The sequence below is a fragment of the Pteropus medius genome, unplaced genomic scaffold (genome assembly GCF_902729225.1).
Source record: "Pteropus medius unplaced genomic scaffold, Ma_sr-lr_union100, whole genome shotgun sequence".
NCBI classification, from domain to species: domain Eukaryota; kingdom Metazoa; phylum Chordata; class Mammalia; order Chiroptera; family Pteropodidae; genus Pteropus; species Pteropus medius.
Window position 1 is genome coordinate 413,043 of NW_024352780.1, and position 23,721 is coordinate 436,763.

Genomic DNA, 23,721 nt, shown 5'->3' on the forward strand with positions numbered 1-23,721 from the left:
GCAGGAAAAAGTGGGGGACTCCCTCACAGGGTGGGGGCAGCATGGGGAAGGCTACACACATCGTGAAGAGGGGAGGGCTTTAGAAAACAGACTCCAGCGGGAGATAGTACTGTCCACTGGCACCAACCAAGTCAGGGTGGGAACGTCCTTAGGGCGTGTCCGGAATGCCTCAAATCACAGAAATGTCACAACCAAATGGCAGGAAAGGGCCGCACAGCTGCCGGGCTGGTGACTGAAGAATTCCGCCACTGAGGGCTATGTGAGCTGAGGCCCCAGAAAGGCGAAGCCGCGTTGCTGGAGGCCAGGACCCCGCCCTCTGCGCGCCCGGCCATCCTCACGCCGGTCCCGGAGCTCGCTTCAGGAGCACAGGGCTTCCACTCTGTCTCGTGAGCCTCCGTACCTCCCCTCTGTGCGCGTCGCGTGTTAACCTGCGTGGACACCTGATTGGTTTATCTGAGCAGGTGCTATTCAATATACCTGCCACTGTGGAAGCCACAAAGGCGGGAAGGATTACTCCATAGCGGCCTTCCCTGCTGCGACAGGCAAGCACCGATCAAAGAGAGGCGGCTTCGTCTGCTGGAGCCGAGGAACATTTCTCGGGGGCTCTGGGGAGAGGGAAGAGCAGCGCAACGGGACTCGTCCGGTTCCTCCCAAAGCGGCCTGCTAACGCGGGTCATCTCGCCTGTCCCTTCTCCCGGTCCCCATCAGCCTCAGGCCCCGCCCCTTCCGCTCCGGCCCCAGCTTCTCCGCTTGGACCCCGCCCCTCGTGCCGCCCCGCTTGGCCGCCCCTGCCGCCCTGACAGGCCCCGCCTCCTCCGCCTGGCCCCACCCCGCTCGTCCCTCAGCACAGTTCCTGATAGCCCCTTGCCTCCTCCATGGAGCTCTGCCCCTCCTGGTCCCGCCCCGCCTGTCGCCCGCCCTGACAGGCCCCGCCTTCCAGGCCCGCCCCCGCGGAGAGCTGGCAGGAAGCGCGATGGCTCTGTGGACGCTACGTTCCGAAAGGTGTGAAGGGGCAGGGGGCGCAGGTCGCCCCCGGCCTGCCCGGCCGCTGTCGCCTCACTGGCCCGAGCGCTGACCCGCGGCCGCCCCGCCCGAGCGCTGGCTCGGGGCTCCGCTGCTCTGGCCTGGGGGCGGGGCCGCGCGGCGTCATGCATATGCATGAGCGGCGCGGCGGCTCCATTGTGCCCTGGGAGCGGCGGCGGCGCGATGGCGCGGGCGGCGGCGGCCCCCGGGCAGCGAGCGGCGCTCAGGGCGAGCTGAGTGCATGGAGCGGCGCGGGCCGGGGGCCGCGGCGGCGAAGGGCCGGGCCGGGCCGCGCGGAGGTGAGCGGGCCGCGAGCAGGTGCGGGCGGCGGCGCGGCAGGTGCGGCAGGTGCGGGCGGCAGGTGCGGCGCCTTGGCGGGGCCCCCGGGCCGGAGCGGGAGCCGGCCTGCCGCGTGTGCGTCGTGATCTCGGGCGGTGGGCCCGTGCGCACGGGTGACCCTCACCTAAGCCTTTGTTGCGGCGGCCGGAAGCCGGCCCAGCGCCCGAGGGGTGTGCGGGAGGCTGGCCCGTCCTCGCGGACTTGACCCCGCGGCCGCCACTCCGTGCTGTGGACGGCGGGCTCACCTCCGGCCTTGCGCGCCCCCCGGCGCGAGAACGTGAGCCCGCCGAGGTCCGCTCCGGACGGGCCACGCTGACCTTTCAGCCCCAGTCGCGGGTCGGTGGGTTCACCCCTTTCCAAACGGGACTCACGGAAGCTCAGGCGGGAGGGTGTCCTGCTCCCCTGGGGTGGCCTGCCCAAAGACCCTATGACTTGCTGCCCCTGTCCTGATCCTCTTTGCCCCGACCTCTCACCTCTGACCTGATTCTCCCAGCCTGCCCCCCACCTGCTGCCCGGCGCCCTCTTCCCGGTAGGAGCAGAGCATCCATGGCGACGTCTGTAAGTCAGCTGTGCTCCCTCAGGTTTCGCAGAACGCCCAAGTCGGTGTGTGGGATGGGTGGGTGGGACAAGGTGAACGCAGATGCACCCGCCAAGTCCTGGCCTGTGCCCTGAAGAAGCTTGAGAGAAGTACGGGATAAGTGAGGGAATCTTAGCCTCAGCCAGTGGGTACCGGCCTGGAGGGCTTGTGAGACGCAGGGAACGGTTACAGGCTGGAACAGGAGTCAGGGAAGAGGCAGGTGAGATGATTTACAACAGGTTCCGAGGGTGGTGAAGGACAGGAGGATGTGCCTCGGGAGGCCTCCTGGTTATTGGCTGATCTGCAAGGGCAGCCAGGCCTCCCTTGGAGCATCCACCAGCCCCTGTGCCCAGCACAGGAGCCAGAGCTAATGACATACAGGTGGTCACATGTCCTCCCCTCTCCTCAGCCCTAAGCTGGCCACCGCACACCCATTTTACATACAAACTAAGGCTCAGAGTGGCCAAAGCCTTCCGCGTGCCTGTGAAGTGTCCCACACCCAGGCCGTCGTACTCGCTCACTCCGGGCCATTCTGCATGAACTCTAGCAGCGTCGTGGCCTGGCAGGTGCAGGGGGCAGGACTTCCAGCCACCTTTGTGTCCTCCTCCACTCTTTCCGAGCCTGTGACTCCAGTGTCCCTCTGGAGTAGCCTAGAACCAAGCTCCCTGCTACTACTGGAGGCAGTGCGTCCCTGCTCTGTTACCTGGGAGGGGCTGCCCTCCTGGGGTCATGCTGCTCCTCAGTGACGAGGACAGGGCATGGGGTGGGAGTGGCAGAGGGTTGACCCACATTAGCGTCTGCCTGCGGCGGGCACACAGAAGACCGAGTACAGCTGTTCTGAGGTTCCGGGGAAGAGGGGTCTGGGTAGCGAGTTGTGTGTAGCTCTTTTTCTGCAGAAAGATGTGATTTGCTCCCCAGAAAGCCATGTGGCTTTCTGGCCTGACCTCGTGCCAGGGCTGTTCTGCAAAGGGGTCCCGGCTCGCAGCTGGAAGTGCTACGCCGCAGGCACGGGCCCTGCACACTGCCGGCTCCTCTCCAGGCCGAAGCGGGGAGGGGTGAGGCGGATCTGCACTCGGCACTGCCCTTGCCTGTATGAGGAACAGAGGGTCAGGGGACCTGCAGAGGGACCTGGGCCTGCGGGTCCTCTTAGGGCAGGAGCAGACTTGGTTCAGGAGCTGTGCAGGCAGGAAGTCACCGCCCCGCCAGCGGGGCTCTGGGGGAACTGGAAGGGTCTGTGGCCCCATCCACAGCCGAGAAGCGGGGTGGGCTTCCCCAGGCCACGTGCTGCAGGAGGCTGCCCTGTGTCTGCACCACCCTGGCCCACCGGCCCTCCCAGGGAGTCCGGTGCCCGCTCACCCCTGCCCTGGGACCCAGCCTCCTGTTCTCTGCCGCCCACCAAACCAGCCGGTTCTGCGTGGAAGGGGAGTGCCATGGGCATCTCTGTGGAGACAGAGGGCTGCTGGGGGGTGGGGGACCAGGGACCTCACTTTTTATTTGGTGAGAATTCTACATTCATATGCAGTCATGAGAAATGACACAGCCGTGTCCCTGTACTTGATTTCCCCGGTGGTAACATCTTGCAAACTGTAGTACAGCATCACGATAGGGCGCCCTGAACGGTAGAGACGCCCAGACCCCCGTCGCTGCCTCCTACCCCCTGGTCCCGTTAACTCCGCAGCCACTGTCTTCTCCGTGTCTATCATTTTTCCCTTTCGGGACTCTTATGTGAAGGGTGTCATACAGTGTGCAACTTTTAGGAGCTGGCTTTTTCCAGGCAGCATAAGTCCCTGGGGATTCCCGCAGGCTGGCGGGCAAGAGCTTGCTCTTTCACACCTGTGGCTGGGGACACTTGGCGTGTGGCTGGTCCTCGCCCAGAGCACGTCCGAGTTTGTGTTCTGGGGTGACTAGGCACAAAGCTGCTGTAAACCCTCATGTACAGATGTTCACGTGAACAGTAGTTTACGATCCTGGAGACAAACGTTCAGGAGTGAGTTGCTGGGTAGGAAGTAACTGCAGGCTGGTGTTTTAGACAACACAGCTGGCTGCTTTCCAGAGGAGCCACACTGCCAACAGCGTATGTCGCTATTTTTTACCTTGGCCATCCTGACAAGCGTGCTGTGACATCGCACCATGGCTTTAATCTGCGTGCCCCAGTGGCTGGTGATGCTGAGCGCTGCCTCCTGTGCTCATCTGCCATCAGCATGTCCTCTTCGTGACGTGTCTTTTGCCCATCTTTTCATTGGACTCTTTCTGAGTATCGACCAGTCTTTCGTCGTATACCGGGTTTGCAGACATTTCTCCCCACCCGTGACTTGTTTTCGCACTCTTAGCAGCATCTTTCACAGAACAAAGGCTCCAGGTTCTCCTTCTCTGCATCATGCTTTTGGCGTCGTACCTAGAACCCTTTCCGTAGCCCAAGAGCCTCAGGGATTCCTCCTTTGTGTTCCCTAAAGGTTTTCTCGTTCCGTGTTATGCATTTAATCCATGACCCGCTTGGAGTTGATTCCTGAGTGAGTTTGAGGTTTGGGTCTCGCCTGGGTCGGTCCGGCTACTCCGGCGCCACTCGTCGAACGTCATCTTTCCTCTGCTGCGGTTTCTGCACCTTTGTCAGAAATTACTCAGACGTGTCTGTTTACGCGGGTCTGTGTTGGGCTCCTTGGTCTGTCCCTCTCCTAACAACACAGTCCGAGTTAGCACGGGACGTCCCAGGTCCTGCAAACCCTCATGGTGCTACAGGCCCCACCCAGCAGGTCTGGGTGTGGGGGGGTTCCCGTCTCCCCCCACCCCCATTGTCACCATCCCAGAGTCAAGCAGTGGGGCCCGGGGTCGCCAGCCTTCCCATCTGGCTGGGCGATCCTTGCTCCCACCCGCCTCTGCTTCCTGGGTAGGACGTGGACTAGGGAGGAGAGAGGGGCAGGGCCAGTGTGAGGGGGGAACGCAGCCCACTGCCTCCCTCTCCTCTCGCCTGGCCGGTCACCTTTCCTCCTGTGACTCTGGACCCATCCCCTGGAGCGCTCTGTGGTGGGCTGGGCCAGTGAAGGCCACAGCGCTAAAGGCAGAGCCACCTCTGCCTTTGGGGCCCTGGGAGGGACTCACTGCCACGTGCCTCCGGGACTGTTTGCAGAGGACACGGTCAGGGCCTGTCTTCCCGTCAGCACTCAGGAACAGGAGCCCTGGGTTGGGTGGTGCTGGGGCCCCCTTCTGCCCCTTGCCAGAGGGAGGCACCAGAGTGCTGGGTGATGGCCCAGTGGGCGTGTCATGAGGCCTTGGCGTCCCTGAAAGGCAGCAGGGCTCCAGCCCGACCCTGAACCCCAAGAGGGTGCATTCCAGGGGACCGCTTGGCCTCTGAGTATGGGGGTGATGCCTATGCTTCCTGCTGTCCTGAGGGGAGGTCTGGGGGGGCACTGCTGGCCTCACCCCACGCTCCAGGCCAGGCCTCCTCCCCGGGCCTTCTGGGACTCCGGACATTCTCTGGCCTCTGCGAACATCCCAGCCTCATGTGGGAAGGACGCGGGGTGAGAAAGCCGGCCTGCAGGGGCTGCAGGTTGCCTGGCCAGGAGGGGTAAACGCTGGCTCTGGGCTGGCTTGGGGATGGGCAGCTCCGTGTGCTGATTCCAGGGTGCCCTGCCTCCACTCCCCGCAGTGGCCCTGGGATTCCACTGTCACCTGCATGCCCACTATTGTGGGAGCAGAGCTGGGGGCGGAGTGACCGGGCTGGGCTCCCTGCTCGCTGTGGACAGGCCTCTCGGCTGCCTCTCCACTGATGTCCTTCCCTCCTGTCCTGCAGCCAGAGCAGCCGAGTCTCACTTCAGCACCCGTGAGGGCCACCGCCTGCCCCTCGCAGACCTGGCCTCCAGGCTGCCCCCAGGCCAATGAACCCCATGAACCCCATGAAACCTGCCCTGCCCTCCGTGCCACACGGGTGAGTGGGCCTCCTGCTGCCCTCCCCTCTCAGCCTGGGGGAGGCGCCGAGCGGACCCCTCTGCTCGCAGCGTCCAGTTCCCCGGCCCCTGATCCAGGCCCCTGTGCCTCTGTCCTGGCAGTGATGGTCCCTTCGCTTTCGAGGCGGTGCCTTGGCAGCAGAGTGCCACTCAGCCCGCAGGATCGCTGTCCGTGGTCACGACCGTGTGGGGAGTCGGCAGCGCGGCACCGAGCCAGGTGAGCCCACATCGGGCCCCACCTGAGAGCCACCAAGCCCTGCCTCAGAGCTCAGGGGACAGAGCCTGGTCTCGATGTGCTCCTCCTGCATTCGCCTGGCCCCCACATCCACCCACAAGCCGCCCCCCGCCGCCATGGCCCTACTCCCCCTCCCTATGCCCTGTCCCGCCTCCACCCGTGCACACCCCACCCACGTGCACCCCTTACCTGCCCCATTTCTCCTTTTTAGCACTTGAGATACTGTGTGAAACAGGCTGGGCAGTTCGCTTCTGGTGATTCTCACTTTCTCACAGGTTTTGGGGAGCCCCATGGGCCCTGCAGGGAGCCCCCCTGGAGGCTCTATGATGCCGGGCATGGCAGGCGGCAGCTCGGCCCTGAGCCCCCCGCAGTGCCTGGGACAGCAGGCCTTCGGGGAGGGCGGCGCCAGCAAGGGCTACGTGCAGCAGGGCGTGTATGGCCGCGGGGGCTACGCCGGGGGCCCTGGCTTCGCCACCGGGTAAGCAGGACCAGCCCTGGCAGGTGTGCAGGGAGCCCTCTGGGTGGGCACTGGGAGCTGTGACAGTGCAGCGCGGATGTGTTGTCTGCTTCGTCTGCTGGCTCCCGCTAGCCGCGGGCAGGACACGCTTCTGAGCGGAGCTGCCTGTGTTCCTTGTAGGTACTCTGGAGGTCCTGGGGGGCCAGGGGGCCTGGGCCTCCCGTCACATGCCGCACGACCCTCCACGGACTTCACGCAAGCAGCAGCCGCTGCTGCCGTGGCCGCTGCTGCTGCCACCGCCACGGCCACAGCCACAGCCACTGTGGCCGCCCTCCAGGAGAAGCAGAGCCAGGAGCTGGGCCAGTATGGCACGGTGAGGCCGCAGCTCCTGCTGCAAGGGCCACCTGCCCTGGAAGGGGGACAGTCAGGCAGCCGCTCGGTCCCCAGGGCACACGAGGCTCTGAGAGGCAGGGGCAAGGCTCGGGGACGAGGGTGCCTGCAAGAGAGGCACAAGGCCCTGTGCAGGTGGGCCTGGACAGTCCCCCTCTTCTCTTCCCAGATGGGGTCCGGCCCGTCTTTCGGCAGCCAGTTCCTGCAGCACGGGGGCGCCCGTGGGTCCAGCAGCGTGGGAGGCCTGCTGGGCCCCTCGGGCATGAGCCCTGTGGGCATGAACCACGCCCGGGCGGCCAGCATGGCACCCCTGCACGCGGGGCAGCGCCTGCCCCAGCATGGGTTCCCAGGGCCCGTGCAGGCCCCGCCGCTGCCCCGACAGGGGCTCAAGAGGGGCTACTCCAGCGAGGTGAGCGTCCACGCCCCTGCCCCATGCCATCCCGGGCCATACCGAGGTTGGCGTCCCTGTGGGGGAGCCGGCTGGGCGTGGGCCCTGCCACCCCTCCCTGGGCCTGGCCTTCCCGATGCTGGCCTTCCCCGGGCATCTGCCTCCTTCCTCTTGCAGGTGTATCCGGGGCAGCAGTACCTGCCAGGAGGCCAGTACGCACCTGGCCCCGGCCAGCCCCCCGCCCCCTCCTCCTACCCCAGTCACAGGCTGCCCCTGTCCACCTCTGGCCCCCCGGGACTGCACTACAAGGTAGGGCCAGCTCCACCAGGCCTGCGGCAGCCCCCACCAAACACTGAGACACAACACCCTTGAGTCAGTTGGCTGGGGAGGGGCCACGTGTGCTCAGGGACCTAGTGGCCAGGCACCTCCCCGTGTCCTGGGCAGTGCAGGGCAGCTCCGGGAGGCGCCCCAGTTCCGAAGGGACCATCCGAGAGTGCTGCCTCGTGGCGGCTCCCCTGTAACCGCTCTGACGCAGGGCAGCTTGCTCTGTGGTGATTTTTAAAACTGAAATCAGTGTGTGCTCCCTATAGATGGTTTTGAAAATACAGAAGCACGTAAAGAAGAAAGCAAAGACCAGGGCTGATGTGTGTGGTGGGCTTCCCGCCCCAACCTTCCCCTGGGGTCAAGTCCAGGAGCCCCAGGGGCCACAGCTAACCGGGGGGAGCCCTCAGCCACAGCCTGGCCTGAGTGCGCTATGGGCTATGGGCTATGGGCAGCCGGGCGGGAGGCTCGGGCGAATGCAGACAGGGCACCCGGGCTGCCCCTGCGCGCTGCTGCCTGACCCCCAGCGTGTGCTCAGAAACAGCCCGGCCCCGCCATCTGCCTTGACTGTATGCTCGACCCCACAGCCCACCCGTTCCATCCCTGGCTACCCCAGCTCCCCACTGCCAGGGAGCCCCACGCCACCCATGACCCCCGGCAGCAGCATCCCCTACATGTCCACCAGCCAGGAGGTCAAGTCTCCCTTCCTGCCTGACCTCAAGCCCAGCGTGAGCGCCTTGCACCCGTCACCCCCCGGTGAGTGTCGCCTGCCCCTGGGTCTGGAGAGTCCTGCCCGGGACGTGGGGGCCCTTCACCTGTGCCCGGCTGGGGCCTCTCTGCAGGTCTGCTGAAGCCCCCATACTGGCTCCGAGCCCTGTAGGTGGGACCACACCGTGGTTCCAGCACCGGAGTGCTGGCAGGTAGCCCACTGCCCCACCCCCCACTGCCAGCCCCTCAAAAGCACCAGAAGCACATTTCTGGCTGGGGCGTGTCCTCAGGTCGTCACTGAGGGGACAGCAGTTGATCTTGTTACCTTCCAAGGTGACAGCTGGGCCCGAGGTCCCGAGAGATGGTTCCTGACCCCAGCCTGGTAGCTGCAGTCCCCTTGCCACCGTCCCTGCCATGGGGCGGGGTGGCTGCCCAGCCTGGTGGCCCTCTGGCGAGCTCACTCGGCCTCGGCCTGCTCCCAGGCAGTGGCCCATGCGACGAGCTGCGGCTGACCTTCCCGGTCCGGGATGGGGTGGTCCTGGAGCCCTTCCGCCTGCAGCACAACCTGGCGGTCAGCAACCACGCCTTCCAGCTGCGAGACTCCGTCTACAAGACCCTGATGCTGAGGTGAGCGCGCCGCCCCCACGCGGCCCGGCCGTGCTCAGCTCCGCCCCCGCTCAGCTCCGCCCCCGCTCAGCTCCGCCCCCACCGCAGGCCTGACCTGGAGCTGCAGTTCAAGTGCTACCACCACGAGGACCGGCAGATGAACACCAACTGGCCGGCCTCGGTGCAGGTCAGCGTCAACGCCACTCCCCTCACCATCGAGCGTGGCGACAACAAGACCTCCCACAAGCCCCTGCACCTGAAGCACGTGTGCCAGCCAGGCCGCAACACCGTCCAGATCACCGTCACCGCCTGCTGCTGCGTGAGTGCCAGGCAGGGCCGCCCCAGGTGGCTGAAAGACAGAAGGGCTGAGGTCCCCGTGCCTCTGGCAGTTTCCTGCCTGGCCCTTTAAGAAAAGGGAGCCGGTGCGGCCTGCCTTCGCCGCTGTCCGGCCAGGCCGGGTCGCCTTCCCTGGAGGAGATACCGTGCTGGGCCTGCGCCTCTCCTGCAGGGAGCTCACAAAGGGAGCCCCACGTCCTCGTTAGGGGGTCACCCGGATTCTAGCCGGGCCGCCCGAGGCAGTTCTCGGGTTTTGGGGTTCCACTTCGGACCCGGCGTGGACAGTGCTGGCAAGGCGGGCTTGGGGGCCCTCCAGCGCCTGCCATGGCCAGGGGCCATGCTGGACGTCACACAAGGCGGGCGTGGGTGGGGCCCGCCGCTCACCTGTGCCTCCCTTGCAGTCCCACCTCTTCGTGCTGCAGCTGGTGCACCGGCCGGCCGTCCGCTCGGTGCTGCAGGGCCTTCTGAAGAAGCGTCTGCTGCCAGCGGAGCACTGCATCACCAAGAGTGAGTGGCCGCCGCCACCGCCCTCCAGGCGGGGCCTGTGTCCGGCAAGGCCGTCTCCCCTGGGCCGGGCTCTGCGGGGCGGTGGGCATCCCGGTGGGCGGCCCTCCCTCACGGCTTTCCCCTTCTGCCACCAGTAAAGCGGAACTTCAGCAGCGGCACCATCCCCGGCACCCCCGGGCCCAACGGAGAGGACGGGGTGGAGCAGACAGCCATCAAGGTGGCCCTCAAGTGCCCCATCACCTTCCGCAGGATCCAGCTCCCTGCCCGCGGCCACGACTGTCGCCACATACAGGTGGGTGGTCACCTTAGGCTTTGCCAGCACATCGCCATTTTGCTGTCTTTAGCAGAAAAGGCGCTGAGCACCTTGGCCAGCAGGCAACAGGGCAGACCGGCCAGCAAGCAGGTGACCCGGCTTCCCTGCTGGCCCCTCAGGCCGGGCTTCTGGTTCCTCTACGCGTAGCGGCCCCACGTGTTCGCAGGGCTCCGGTCTCAAAGGGCGTCGCGGAAGTGCGCACAGTCTCCCTCGTGACCCCGGGAGCACCGCGTAGGTCCTGTTTGCAGACAAGTGCGCGCCTGCCACCCACCTGGCCATGCAGGTGTACGCATAGCCTTGCACCTGCTCCCCTTCAACACTGTGTCGGGGTCTGTGTCCTCGTCAGCATAGTCACCAGACTCACGCCTGGCCTCATGGTGTTCCCGTCCCAGTGAAGCTGCGAGGCTGTCCCCCATCTACACTTTTAGAACAGTAGCGTAGTGGAATCCTGGTGCCCCCAGCTTCTCAGACGTGCGAGGACGTCCGCCCTGAGAGCATGCAGCTGGGCCGCAGCGAGAAACGGTCTCTCTCCGCAGTGCTTCGACCTGGAGTCCTACCTGCAGCTCAACTGTGAGCGGGGGACCTGGAGGTGCCCCGTGTGCAAGTGAGTCTGATGGTCCTTGCACGTGCCGAGGGCAGGGCACTTCTCTGAGGCTGTCAAATTCCCCGCCGGGTGTAGGGGCCATGTCCCAGCCCAGCATCCAGGCGTCACACAGCGCCTCTGCACAGAGTCGCCTCACACCGGTGGCCTCGTGCAGAGTGGCAGAGCTGAAAAGTGACAGGCCTGTGCCCGGGGTAAGGTCGAGCCAGGCCCCTGAGCCTCGTCCCCTCACTTTTCCACAGCAAGACAGCGCTGCTGGAGGGCCTGGAGGTGGACCAGTACATGCTCGGCATTCTCCTCCACATGCAGAGGCAAGTCCCCGCCTCCCGTGTCTGCTCGGCGGGGTGGCCCTGTGCGGGCGGGCTCACGCCCCGGCTGATGCATCGCGCGGCGGCTCGCATACAGGCCATGGGCACAGGGCACGTGCACTGGGGTGGGAGTTCTTCCTAGACAGTGCCCAGGGCCAGGAGAGGCAGCAGGACGGGTGGTGACCGGCCCATGTCCCTGCACAGCCCCGACTACGAGGAGATCACCATCGACCCCGTGTGCAGCTGGAAGCCGGTGCCCGTGAAGCCTGATGTGCATGCCAAGGAGGAGCCGGATGGGCCGGTGCCAAAGCGCTGCCGCTCCGTGAGCCCCGTGCACGTGCTCATGCCCAGCGTGATGGAGATGGTGGCTGCCCTGGGCCCGGGGGCCACCCCCTTTGTGCCCCTGCAGTCCCCCTCAGCCCCGGTCCCGGGTGACTACCCCAGCCAGGGTGAGTACAGAGCCCAACCTGCAGACTCAGGGCCCTGGGCAAGCGATCGACTCTCCAGACCAGGCCCCTGCCTGTGAAGGGCTAGCTGTGTGGCCGCATGCCCGGGGGCCAGCAGGGGACACAGCGGCGTAGGTGCCACCTCGGCCCCGCCACTGGGCGTGGGGCAGCCGCTCTCCCAGCAGTGTAGAATGAGGGCCGTCTGCCGGCACACGTCGATGGACTGGCTCCGTCTGACCCTGTGTGGGGGTGGCAGTCCCATCCCTGTGCCCTCACGGCCTATGAGTGATGTCACGAGGCCAGTCCCTGGCAGCGACAAGAAGAAAGGCCCTTTTCTGAATAGAGACTGTAAGGTCCGGTGTTGCCTGGGAGACAGCACCATGGCCCAACCCAAGCCGCGGCCCCCAGCACTGGGTTCTCCTCCCTCAGGGCCCAGCTTCCTGGGAGCCAGGACCTACCCCGACTCCTTCCCGCCCTCCACGCCCAGCACCCCGACCCTTCCTGAGTTCACACCGGGGCCACCCCCCATCTCCTACCAGTCCGACGTCCCCAGCAGCCTCCTGACACCAGAGAAGTCTGCCCCCTGCCTCCCAGGCCAGGTCAGTGCTGGGCCGAGGGGCCGAGGGGCCGTCCCCCAGGGAGCCCCGGGGCCCCTGTACCACGTCCTTCTCTCCTTCCTCAGATGGCACCAGCCGGTCACCTGGACCCAGCCCACAACCCTGGGCCACCGGGGCTGCACACCCCCAACCTCGGAGGCCCCCCAGGGCCCCAACTGCACCACCCGACCCCTGCCACAGCATCCCGGCAGCCCCTGGGCCCAGTGAGCTCGGGCCCTGTCAGCGAGCTGGCCTTCAGCGCTTCCGCAGGCGTGATGGGGCCCCCGATGTCTGGGGCAGGGGAGGCCCCAGAACCAGCCCTGGACGTGAGTACCAGGCCCGCTGCAGGGGGCACGTGGGAGCCTGACTGGGGCTGCTTTTGTCGTCCCTGGGTCCAAAAAATGGAGGACACTGACACCTCAGTGACTTCCAGATAAAGAGAGAGCTCTGGGGACCTGGCGCCATGGTGGCATGGTCCCCGCGAAGACTGGGCTCACAGCTGATGACACCAGCCTTGGGGTCTGATTTCACCTGTTCCACTCACAGGTGGTGTGTGAGTCCAAGTCAGTGAGTCAACGGCAAGTGACTGTTCCTCAACCATAATAAACAAAACACATTGAAATTCAACATGAAAACACCTAGAGCAGCTCAAAGCAGAAAGTCCTAGTGAAAGGGGCCCCACCTCTTGCATCGACTTGTTAACACTGGGATCCCCTCACAGTCCCATGTGCCCCCGTGCACCCGGAGAAGCTCGACGACCTGAGGCAGGCACTGCGTGGCCCACATTGGCACTGGCCAACCTGTCAGGCCTGGTCTCAGGTGCCAGGCCTGTGTCCAAAGTGGGTGCTCCACATCCTGGCACACCCCAGGACCTGGCTGGGCTGAGGGCCAGGGCCACCACAGAGGTGAGGTGGGTCTGAGGAGTTTGCTTTATCTTCAGCTGCTGCCGGAACTGACCAACCCCGATGAGCTGCTGTCCTACCTGGGCCCACCTGACCTGCCCGCGAACAGCAGCGAGGACCTGCTCTCTCTCTTCGAGAACAACTGACCCTGTCGGCCCCGCACCCCCCGCCAGCCTCCCCGCCCCCACTCCCGCCCTTCCCCCTGGCACACCTGCAGCCGCCTGTCCCTGAAGCTGGAAGCAGCCCCGCGCTGGCTGGGAGGGGACTGGCCGCCGCCCTGCCCTCGGCCAGCTGGCTGCTGCAGGTCTTCGGAGATGCGATGCGTCAACTATGCCGGCCACGCCCCTGCCCGGATGTGCCTCCCACTCCCGCCCTTGACCTCACAGGCTCCCTACGGGCCCCTTGTTCTTGTCCTGCCTATCCAAGCCCGGTCTACCCGGCGCGCCCCAGTGTGTCCACAAGCTCCTGGGGCCTCCGCAGTTCCCTCTCCCACCCCCGGGCTGCGGGCGGGGCCTGAGGTGCAGCGGTGCCGTGGGCGGTGGTCTGTGGGCGCCCCCTCCCGGGTCGCGGGCACCTCCACTGAGCGCCCCCCACCCGGGTCCCCTTCCTGTGAACGTGCAGTCAGCCCCACCATATTTTTAAAGCCGCCTTCCGTGTCCCGCTCCTCCCTGTGCCCCCCCTCCCCCGACACGGTCGGGGGCCGCCCCACCTGCCCATCTCCATTAAAGGACTCCCCGGTGGCCCTACCCACAGGTCCTGCTTGCTCGCCGCCCCGCCCTCGCTGGAATTTGCCTGTCCCTGGAATTTTCCAAGTTGGCTTAGGCCAGAGAGCTGTTCTGTGAAGTGTTGCCTGCACCAAGGGACACCTCTGTCGCTATGTCCCCTTGCCTGGCCCTAGGCAGCAGCCTGCAGGAAGGCCAGTGCAGGCCGCTGGGCCGGTGCCAGCTGCTCCCACCTTCCTGTCACCAGGGTGGGAGGTGCCCTGTCCAGTGAGCTCTGTGTTGCCTGTTGACACTGCAGCCCCAGACGTAGACCTGCTGCCCCTGTGCTGCCTGTGTTTGCAGTTTCTCTGGCCAAGGGACTCAGACTGATCATGCGCAGTGCAGCGGGGGCCGAGGCGCCGGGGCTGCCTGGGGTTGGCCCAGAAGCAGAGCCCACATGTGAGCAGGGCAGCCATGCGGGGGCCCTCGTGGCATCCTGCACCCCCAGCCTGTGTCATTGGAGGACCCCTGGTGGGAATGGAGGGATCAGATGAGCACAAGATGGGGAGCTGCTCACAGTCCTCGGCGGGAGGACAGGTAGAAGACGAGGTGATGACTGCCATGGCATCAGGCAGTGGAGGGGTCACTGCGCACTCAGACCACGTGTGTGTAAGACCAGTGCAGGGACGCCGTCCTAGGGCCCACATGAGGGGGACAGCTTGGGCATACCTGTATTTGTGTGTCACAATCTACAGCCACCATGCTTCCCCATGGGGTTGAGGCGGGTGACTCGGGAAGAGAAGGTGTTGGTGACTTTCCAATCCCTAGGGGAGTGGTGGCTTCATGGGTTTTCACCTTAGTGTGGGTCATATGTCATGTGTTCTCGTGTGTGTACCAAATATTATGCAAGTAAAAAAAAAAAAATCTCATGCTCCACCCAACAGCAGCAGGCACATTCTTAAGTGCACGTGGGTCGGTCTCCAGGAGAATGTGTTGGGCTACAAAACAAGTCCCAGTCAGTTAAAAAGAGTGAAATTATGCGAAGCACCTTCCGTGACCACAGTGGAATAAAGCCAGATAGCAGTAATAGAAGGGAAAGGAAAATGCATAAATTTGTGGACATTAACACTCAGACAGCCGAAGGGCCTACGAAGAAATCACAAGCGACATCGCAAGATACTTTTGAGACATGTAACAATATACAAAATGCACGAGATGCATGAAAGTGCCGGAGGGAGATTTATAGCCATAAATGTCTACATTTGACAAAGAGGTCGCTAACTCCTAAAGGAACTAGAGCGAGAAGCCAAGGGCAGAGCTGGCAGAAGCGGGGAAATGACAGTGGGAGCAGAGGTGAAGTAGGGACCGGAAAAGCAAGTCACTGAGCACGAGCTGTTGGAGAAGCAGCAACGAACAAACAGACGAGGAAAAAAGACAAATGAGTAAAACAGGAAAAGGGAAATCGCTACCCACTGACAAGTAGGGGTGAGAGAGCACTGTGCTGATGAATCGATAATCTCGGTGCAATCCCGAGAGACGAATTGCCCGAACTGACCCAAGAAATGGACACTGCACACTCTAATGAGAAAGGGGACCAATCTGTGCCAAAGCCCCCACCGCAAAAAAAACGAGAACCAGATGGCTTGGGCAAATTCTGCCAAACTTCAGGAACTGCACCAGCGTTCCTGGCACTTCCAGGCGGGGTCGGGGGCAGGGGGGCGCACATCCTGACTGTTGCTTCTGGCAGCTCCTGGCCCCCACGCCCCACTCCAAGCCTGCTCTCTGCAGGGGGAGCTTCCCTCGGCCTCTAAACTCCCCCTCCTCATCCCTTCCCCATCCACACTTGAGAGCAGCCACAGGGATGGGTCAGGATGGGCCTGTGACCCAGATAGGTCAATGAGCCAAGGTCAGGGCAATCAGAGAAGTCTCAAGACAGGATCAAGAACGTGCTTGACCAGCCTCGGACCGTGGATGCCTTTTTTCTTTTCTCAATTTGCCTTTTGTGTTGAAGCCACTGGCCACTTGCCTGATCCATTTTTAAGCCTACACACAGCACGGCGAGTCCCAGGAGGTCATACTCCTGGGAATGGTTGTCCCACTGAGGACACCTTTCCATCACTCTTCTCCTGTCCCCGCAGCCACCACTATCCTGGCCTCCGTCACCAGAGGCTAATTTCCCCTGATCTTGAACCTGACATAGTGAACCACAAGTCTGCACCCTTCGGCTAACTGGTCCAACTTAAAGCCTCTGCTTTCGTTTTCATTTACTTGTAAGTCGGTATTTATTTATTTTCGGTCATGACCCGGGAGGTGAGTTGACACCCAACCCTTTGCTGGCCGGGGCTCTCCTCTGCTCAACCCCTCAGCACATCATGTCAGCCATGACTCAGGCTGCAGGTGACAATGGCCCATTCAGAACCAGCTTGAGAAGGAAAGGCCACCAGGCGCCTTGGGGACAGCTGGAGCCAGCCTGACCCTTCCTCCGTCTCTCAGAGCTTCATGATCTGGGCCAGCATCTTCTGCAGGACGGAGACCTGAGCCCAGCCTCCCTCACTGATTCACCAAAGAAAGACGCCAACTGTTCCCTCGCCATCTGGTCCCCGGATGGGCTCTGGTTGGCTTGGCCAGGGTCCCCCAAGACTAGAGCTGGGTCTGGAGAGCCTCCCAAGAGAGGAAACACTTATCAGAAGGGATGTGGGTGGCCCCTTGGGTACAGTCGACATCCCTCGCCCAGCCCAAGGCCAGCCTGGCCCGGTCGCCGGCTCCAACAGGCCACCCCACCTGTCCCAGCCCCAGCCCCTGTCCGGACAGTGCGGGGTTCTGGGCCTATCAGTTCCAGCTTTGCCTAACCTGCTTCTCTCCAGGAAGCCCTCTGCTTCCAGAATAAGTCAGGTGGCCTGCTGCAGCCACTGCTCACCTGGGAGCCGCCCTCTCCATCCCCATCATAGCTAATTGATGACAGACAGTAGTGACTTCCCAACTTTTATTTTAGAAAGTTCAGCCTTTCAAAAGTTGAAGAAATAGCACAGCAAACCCCCCTGCAGCGCTGCAGTTCACGGCTGTCGGGTGCCGCCCGCCGTCCGTGTGCGTGCACTCACTCCCCCCGCCTGGCTACAGACCCCTCCTCTGTGCGACCTTCAGTCACACCGTGGGAAACAGGGACGCTCTCCGTGCTTGCACCTCAGCACGAGAACAGTGACGCCGCGGCAGCATTCACTACGCAAATGTCCCCGCTGTCGTAAAACGCCCTTCTTAACCTTTGTCGATCCGGATTCAGTCAAGGTTCACGCTTCGTGTCTGGTTGCGGTGCTTCTGGAGTCTCTTTTAATCCAGAACAGGCGTGCTTTTTCCCCACCGTGATTTATTTGAGTGGTTCAGGTGAGTCGCTTCATGGAATGTCCCACATTTACCTGGACATCCCCTCCTGGGGTCATCCACTTGCTTCCTGGCGCTGTTTGTCCTGTCACTACAAAGGGGCGCTGTCACTTGAATGAGCATCCTGGCTCAAAGGAGGTCCCTAGTTTTTCACTGTTTCTCCCATGGGACCCTGGGCTCTGTGGGGGCAGGGACTGGCTTCTTCTGTGTCCTGGTTTATTTCACTGCTGACATTCCTCTAAGAGACTGACACAGGAGGGAACCCCGCCCCCACCCCCGCCCCCCGCTAGGCACCTAGCCGGGCTCGTGCACCACTGTAGGACGTCCAGCAGGTGTCCCATGAGCATTTGCTGGTTTGATAAAGTGTCGCCATCTTCGATGACTGGTGGCAGAGTGAGACCTAGTGGCCCTGGTCATAGCCTAGTGTCCACCCTGGAGAACCCCCAGGCACAGTGCAGCAAAGACTGCCAGGCGCCTCCCACACACCTCGCACGCCCCGCCTCAGGGACAGCAACCCTGCTCTTTAGCTGGACACCTGGCCAGCCCGTGAGCGGACTTTCTCTCCTGCTCTCCTGCAGGCCTGCGTGGCGCCCTCCAGTAGTGGGACATTGGGGGTCATGGGGTGGGCCTGCTGGGAGGGGGGCTGAGCCTTCTCTCCGCCTTCGCTCCTGCAGACCTGGCGACCAGGGCTGGGCCACGTGGTGGAGGGCGGTGGGCAAGCGGAAGAGGGGCCGCCCGGTGCCTGCAGGGTCGTCGCACGGGTCGACTCCTCTCACGGGTGCACCGCCCGACCGAAGCCACCTGGCGCCGCAGCTTCCAGCCCCTCAGCCAACCTGCTCTTCTGGTTTCCTCCTCGGAGCCACTGGCAGCCCTTCAGGCCTCCCAGCCCTCCGGCAGGAGCCCCGGGAGCTGGCTGTTACCTGACAAGTGTCGTTGCAGTCTGCCTGAACTCCTTGCGACCTGGCAGCTGGGCAGGAAATTCTACTTTTGTGTAGTAAACACACTCTCAAAGCAAAAATCAAAATCCAATCAACACCCAGCAACAGGACTCTCGCTGCTGGTAGGGAGTGGATCGCAAGGACACTGCAGACAGTTTGCTGGTTTGTCACAAAAACAAATATCGTCTTACCACGTGACCCAGCAACCACGCTCCTTGGAGTTTTCCCAAAAGAACTGAAACATGTCCACACAGAACCGGCACAGGGGCGGCAACAGCCTCATTCATCACTGTCAAAACCTGGAGTGACCGAGACGTCTGGACGGGTGGGACAGCCGCGGTCCACCCAGACAGTGGAGCATCCGTCACCCACAAAGAGACGACTGTCCGGCCACAAACAGCCGCGGGGAACCTCAGATGCACACGGCCGAGTGAGGGGAGCCCATCTGAGGGGGCTGTGCACTGTGTGCTTCCGGCCACGTGACGTTCTGGGGAAGGGACAACTGTGGACAGTGAAAGGGCGGTGGCTGTCAGGGGACTGGGAGGCGGGAGGGAGGGACAAGTGGAGCACAGGGGACTTCAGGCCAGTGAAACCACTGTGTGATACTGTCATGGTGGACACGTGACACAACGCATCTGTCCAAACCCACAGAACCCGCACCACCAGGAGTGAGCCTGACCGTGGACTCTGGGTGACTATGATGTGTCAATGAGAGTCACCAATCGTGACAAGTGTACCATCTGGTGGGGGTGCCGATAATGGGGGAGGCTGTGGGGGGTAAGGATATGTGGAAACTCTCTGTACCTTCCCCTCATTTTACTGTGAACTTAAAACTACTCTAAAAAAATCAATCTATTAAAAGTCTATTAAGAGTTAGCATCTTACGTGTTATTTGTAAATACCCGATACAATTCTTAAGTATTGCTATTAACTTAAAAGCCAACAAAACTGCCTACACAAGTGGGAAGCTTTTGAACAAGGGACCCCATATTTTATTTTGTTCTGGGCCCTGTGCGTGATGCAGCTATTTCTGAATCACTGTCTTTGCCAGTATCCGAGAAAGAGGCCAAGATGGTCACCCAGGGCTTAGGGAACTGGGCTTCATGGGAAATGTTGGCCTCCCCTCGATGGTGGGACCCACACTCACAGCAGGTTATGGAGCCGGACGTGAGGTCCAGCCAACGACTCCACCCAGACTTGCAAAAACAGCAGGATACTAGCAACAGAGATGCAAAGCAACCCCCAGAACGGGAGAACATGTTTGCACATCACATATCCAATAAGGGACGAACATCCATAATATGTAAAGAATTCCTAAAACTCAACAACAAAATCTAAACAACTCAACTTTAAAAATGGGTAAAAGACTTAAACGTTTCTCCAGAGATTTACAAATGACCAAAAGCACACGAAAAGATATTTAGCGTCATTAATCATTCGGGGAATGCTAGTCAAAACCACAGTGAGATAAAAACAAACAAGCAGAAACAACCCGTGCTGGCGACGATGCGAGAAACTGCAACCGTTGTGCACAGGTGCTGAGAACGTAAAATGGTGCGGCCGCCGTGGAAGACGGTATGGTGGGTCCTCGGAAGATTACACATGGAATTACTGTTGACCCAGCAATTCCCCTTCTGGGTGTGCGTGAAGGGGGTCGAGCACGGCCTTGAACGGGTATGTGGGCCCCCACTTCACAGCAGCATGGTTCACAGTCGCCAAGAGGCGGGAGCAACCCCAGTGCCCATGGACAGAGGACTGGATGAACTGTGGTCTGAGCACGCAGTGGAGTGAAATTCTGACACCTGCCACAACGTGGATGGGCCTTGAAGACGTTAAACTGAGTGAAATAAGTCAGTCACAAAGGGACAAACACGGTGTGAGCCCACTTACAAGCATATCTCCTTTACTGTGTGTCATTTCACTGCATTTTTTACAAACCGAAGGTTTGTGACCACCCCGCATGGAGGAAGTCCATCGGTGCCATTTTTCCACTTTGTGTCTCTGTCACATGTTGGTAATTCTGGCAATATTTCCAACCTTATTAATATTACATGTGTCACGGCAATCTGTGATCACTGATCTCTGATGTCACTACTGTAACTGTTTAGAGGGCCACAAAACACACCCACAGAAGACGGCCAACCTAACCGATAAATGAGGGTGTCACGAGTGCTCCACTGGCTGGCCGTTGCCACCCACCTCTCCTTTTCCTCGGGCCTCCCTGTTCCCTGAGACACAACTATATTGAAATTAAGCCAGTTAATAACCCTACAATGGCCTCACATGAAAGGAAGAGTCACACGTCTCTCACTTTAACCCAAAAGCTGGGCCTGAGAGAGCTGAGTGGGGAAGGCGGGTCGAAGGCCGAGACAGGCTGAAGGCTGGGCCTCCTGAGCCAGACAATTAGCCAAGCTGCACTGGGAAATCCAAATGCTCCCGTGACTCGCTTTCTTGTGACGCTCGCTTTATTGCGGTGGTCTGGACCTGAATCGGCGATGTCTCCACGTGTGCCCACTTGAGGTCCCAGAGGAGTCAGAGTCATAGGGATGGAGGAGTCAGTGGGGGCCGGGGCTGGGAGAGTTGTTATTTAACAGAGACGGAGGTTCAGTCTGCAGAGAAGAGAAAGTTCTGCAAATGGATGGTGGTGACGGCTGCACGACAGTGTGACCGTGCTTAATGACATTGAATGGGACACTCCATGCTGAAAATGGTAAACTTTATGTTATATATATTTTACTACGATTTTTAAAACATTCAGGACAAGTAGACAGGACCCAGAGCCAGGCAAGATGGGCACCTCTGGCTCCACCTGCAGCAGCTGTGTGACCTTGAGGAAGTTACTGAACCTTTCTGAGTGATGTCATGTCCTCTTGTGGAAAACAGGGATAATAAGAGTGTCTGCATCAAAGGACTGTTGTGAGTTGAACAGTGACCTTGACAATGGCACCTAGTGCTGTCTAGGATTCTGAAGTGGCCTGGGCCTCATTCTCTTCTTTGGCTCCTGTGGCCTTCCTGTGTTGGGGGAATTCCCCACCTTATGAGTCTGGGTGGGCGACGAAGCCCACAGAGTCAGACTCCACCTTTCCCAGCCCCGCCCATGCCCCCATTGCAGTGGCCTTTGGATCCACCTGCTGAGGTTGGGGCCGAGCTGTCCCAGATTGGCTCCCAGGTATGAGTCCTGCCCCTGAAGCTGCCCTAGGGCCTGATCACCTGCTCCATTCCCAACTGTCCCTTTCTGCTGGGTCGCCAGGTCGGTGTGTCTTGACCCAAAGCATGCCTCTTGCCTTCCTCTGCACTGACAGAGCCCGACACTGGGTGGCGTGGGGCCCAGATCAAACATCTATCTTCCTGGATCTTGTGGCCTGGGGTGGAAGCCGGAGCGGGGCTCTTGCGAAAGCTGTGGGAGCAGGGACTATGCCGTTGTCACACTGCTCCCTCTGCCCCCTTACTTCTCTCTCTCGTCCCTAGTCCTTCCAGAGCCAGAGGAACCTGAACATGAACTTGAGAGAGTGAGGAGAGAGCAAGTGGCAGCACATCAGGAACTGACTAGCCTGAGGACGGAAGGTTAAAGTCCGCAGGGCCACGTGTGGCTTTTCTATGTAGAGACTGCTCAGGAGTTATTTTGTTATATTTTAACAGCCTCTATTTAATGTATTAATGCTGCCATTTTAACACCTAGTTCTTTAGCTTAGACATTGTATCAGTCTCGCTACCAGGATAGCAGATTTGAACTCTCTCAACACATCTTCAAAGGTTTAAACTGCTGTTTATAAATGCGATACATTTGTTTTCCATTTAAAGTACACTTAATTGTCTAAATTAACAAAGAGAACCTCCCTGAGCATTGAATAATTCTGATAAACTCTTCAATACAGTGAACCTAAAGTTCTCCTAAATATTAAAATATAAACTTTGTAATATTTCAATTGGAAGCCACAAGTCTAAATCGATGTTTAACTACACAATTTTAAAAGTAGTGATTGGGCAGGAACAGGGAGTTACTAAGAATGGGCATGAGGTTCTCTTCGGGGTGAGGGGAAGTTCCAAAGTCTCCTTGTGGTGATATTTGAGTTTACTGAGAATCACACTTAAAACCACTGAATTTCGCGATATGGAAACAATATCTCAATAAACCTCTTAAAAGAAAAAACGCATACAGAAATCAAAGACGGGAAAAGCTGCTGTGCGTTTCAATATCTGACCAAGCAGCAGTGGCCCGAGCGCCTGGCTGCGGACAGGAGTCTTTGGCCGCCTCTGCGCCTGCGCGGAGTCCCGCTGGCCCGGGGCTGGGTCTGCAGTCCCTGCCCTGTCACCGTGCCCTCCCTGGTGAAGCACACCCGGCCTGTCCGACTTCTGACTCGGCTCAGGAGACCCTCCCTCTGAGCGGCTTTGAGCTGTTCTCTGCCCTGCATTTTTCCTGTGTAAAGCGATCCCCATCTGAGCCACCGCTGTGGGGGTTCCCCTACGAGCTGCGCTGGTGACTGCAGCTTAGAGCCCAGAACCGCGTTGCCAGTGGGGTCAAATGCCAGGGGCCAAAACAAAACAAACAAAAATGCCCAGGGCCATGCATCAGAGGTCCCTGGGGCTTGGGGGTGAGGGCGAAGTCTGACTGCGGTGGAGAGTGCGCAGTCCGGACAGGCGGCGCGGAAGCTTCTCAAGAGCCAGTCAGGGGCGAAGGGCGGGTGGCCGCGGGGGGCTGGTGGGTGGGGAGCCCCGGAGGCCAGAGGAGCAGAGGGGGAAGAGGTGCTGAAGTGAGGGGGCGAAAGAACACTGGGGCCAGGTCTCTAGCTAGGGGCCCTGACAGCGGGGATGAGAGCTGACAATCAGGGAATGAAGCCAGGGTGCGAGCCGGCGGGACGCAGCACGTGGGGGGCTGCAGTGACGCTGCCTCATCACCTCAACGTTTTCCTGGGCTGACTGTCAGGACACAGGGGGGCCTGCTGAGCCAGGGAGCCCCACGGGCTGGGCAGTGTGTGCGAATTTCAACCCCGGGGGAGACAGGCTCCGGGGCCACATTTTGGGGTCACTGGCCTGGTTTCTGCCTTCACTCCACACACGACTACTGCGTTTGATGCTGCACCCCTGACTCTGGGAGCACTAAGGCAGGCCTCGCTCCGGGTCGCGGGGTGAGCGTTGCTCTTGGAGCAGGGGGCGCTACACAGGAGAGAAGCTGCTGGAAACACAGGGCAGGATGCAGCGAGGAGGAACTCACTGTGGTAGGAGAAACGTCCCACTGAGACTGGAGAGCAAGCCAGCCAGGGCAGGACGGTGCGGGGGGGCTGCTTATGGTCCACGCCATGGGAGCCCAGGAGCCTTGGGGTGGGGGTGCATTTCAAAGTCAGAGGCTTTTGAGAGTGACCGCTCCAGAAATACCAGGGCAAACCAGGGTGCAGTGCCCAGGTACGAGGCAGCTGCCTGCGAAAGGCCAAGCACGCACTGTAGCAGTGGGGACAAACTGAGGCCTGGGGAGGGAGCTTTTTGAAAGTCGCCTGAGATTCTGAGACACGGGACTAGATGAGGTTTACCACAGCAGGTGTGTAAGGAACAGAGGAAGATCAACTGTGCAACTCTGACACAGGAGGTGGTGACCGTGCCTCATGGAGGGGAAGATGCTGCCTGGAAAAAGCCCTGGGTTTGTGGGTGGTGACATTAATTGGTAGCCCCAGCAGGGGCAGCTTCTGCCCCATGAGAGCAGAAGGAAGCACCAAGCCAG

The 23,721-nt window shown here is 61.1% G+C and overlaps 1 protein-coding gene across 4 annotated transcripts; it reads left to right on the forward strand.

The window, feature by feature from the left end:
• The first annotated feature begins 915 nt into the window (after positions 1-915).
• Positions 916-13,740, forward strand: ZMIZ2 (zinc finger MIZ-type containing 2). 4 transcript variants are annotated; one of them, XR_005649531.1, is made up of 19 exons: positions 1,180-1,322; positions 5,727-5,861; positions 5,983-6,097; positions 6,391-6,593; positions 6,753-6,945; positions 7,132-7,371; positions 7,528-7,659; positions 8,259-8,427; positions 8,862-9,006; positions 9,094-9,304; positions 9,723-9,828; positions 9,963-10,120; positions 10,678-10,745; positions 10,985-11,053; positions 11,255-11,499; positions 11,926-12,095; positions 12,179-12,418; positions 12,639-12,931; positions 13,033-13,740. XR_005649531.1 is itself a non-coding variant. In XM_039847090.1 (19 exons), the coding sequence occupies exons 2-19, from the start codon at positions 5,812-5,814 to the stop codon at positions 13,046-13,048; spliced, it is 2,562 nt and encodes an 853-aa protein (XP_039703024.1). In that variant the 5' UTR covers positions 1,180-1,322; positions 5,727-5,811; the 3' UTR covers positions 13,049-13,740. The 4 variants fall into 4 exon arrangements, 3 of the variants coding, with proteins under 3 accessions (XP_039703022.1, XP_039703024.1, XP_039703023.1); XM_039847090.1 differs by having other exon boundaries at positions 12,639-12,670; XM_039847088.1 differs by lacking the exons at positions 1,180-1,322; positions 12,639-12,931 and adding an exon at positions 916-1,002 and having other exon boundaries at positions 13,033-13,178.
• Positions 13,741-23,721: the final 9,981 nt, after the last annotated feature.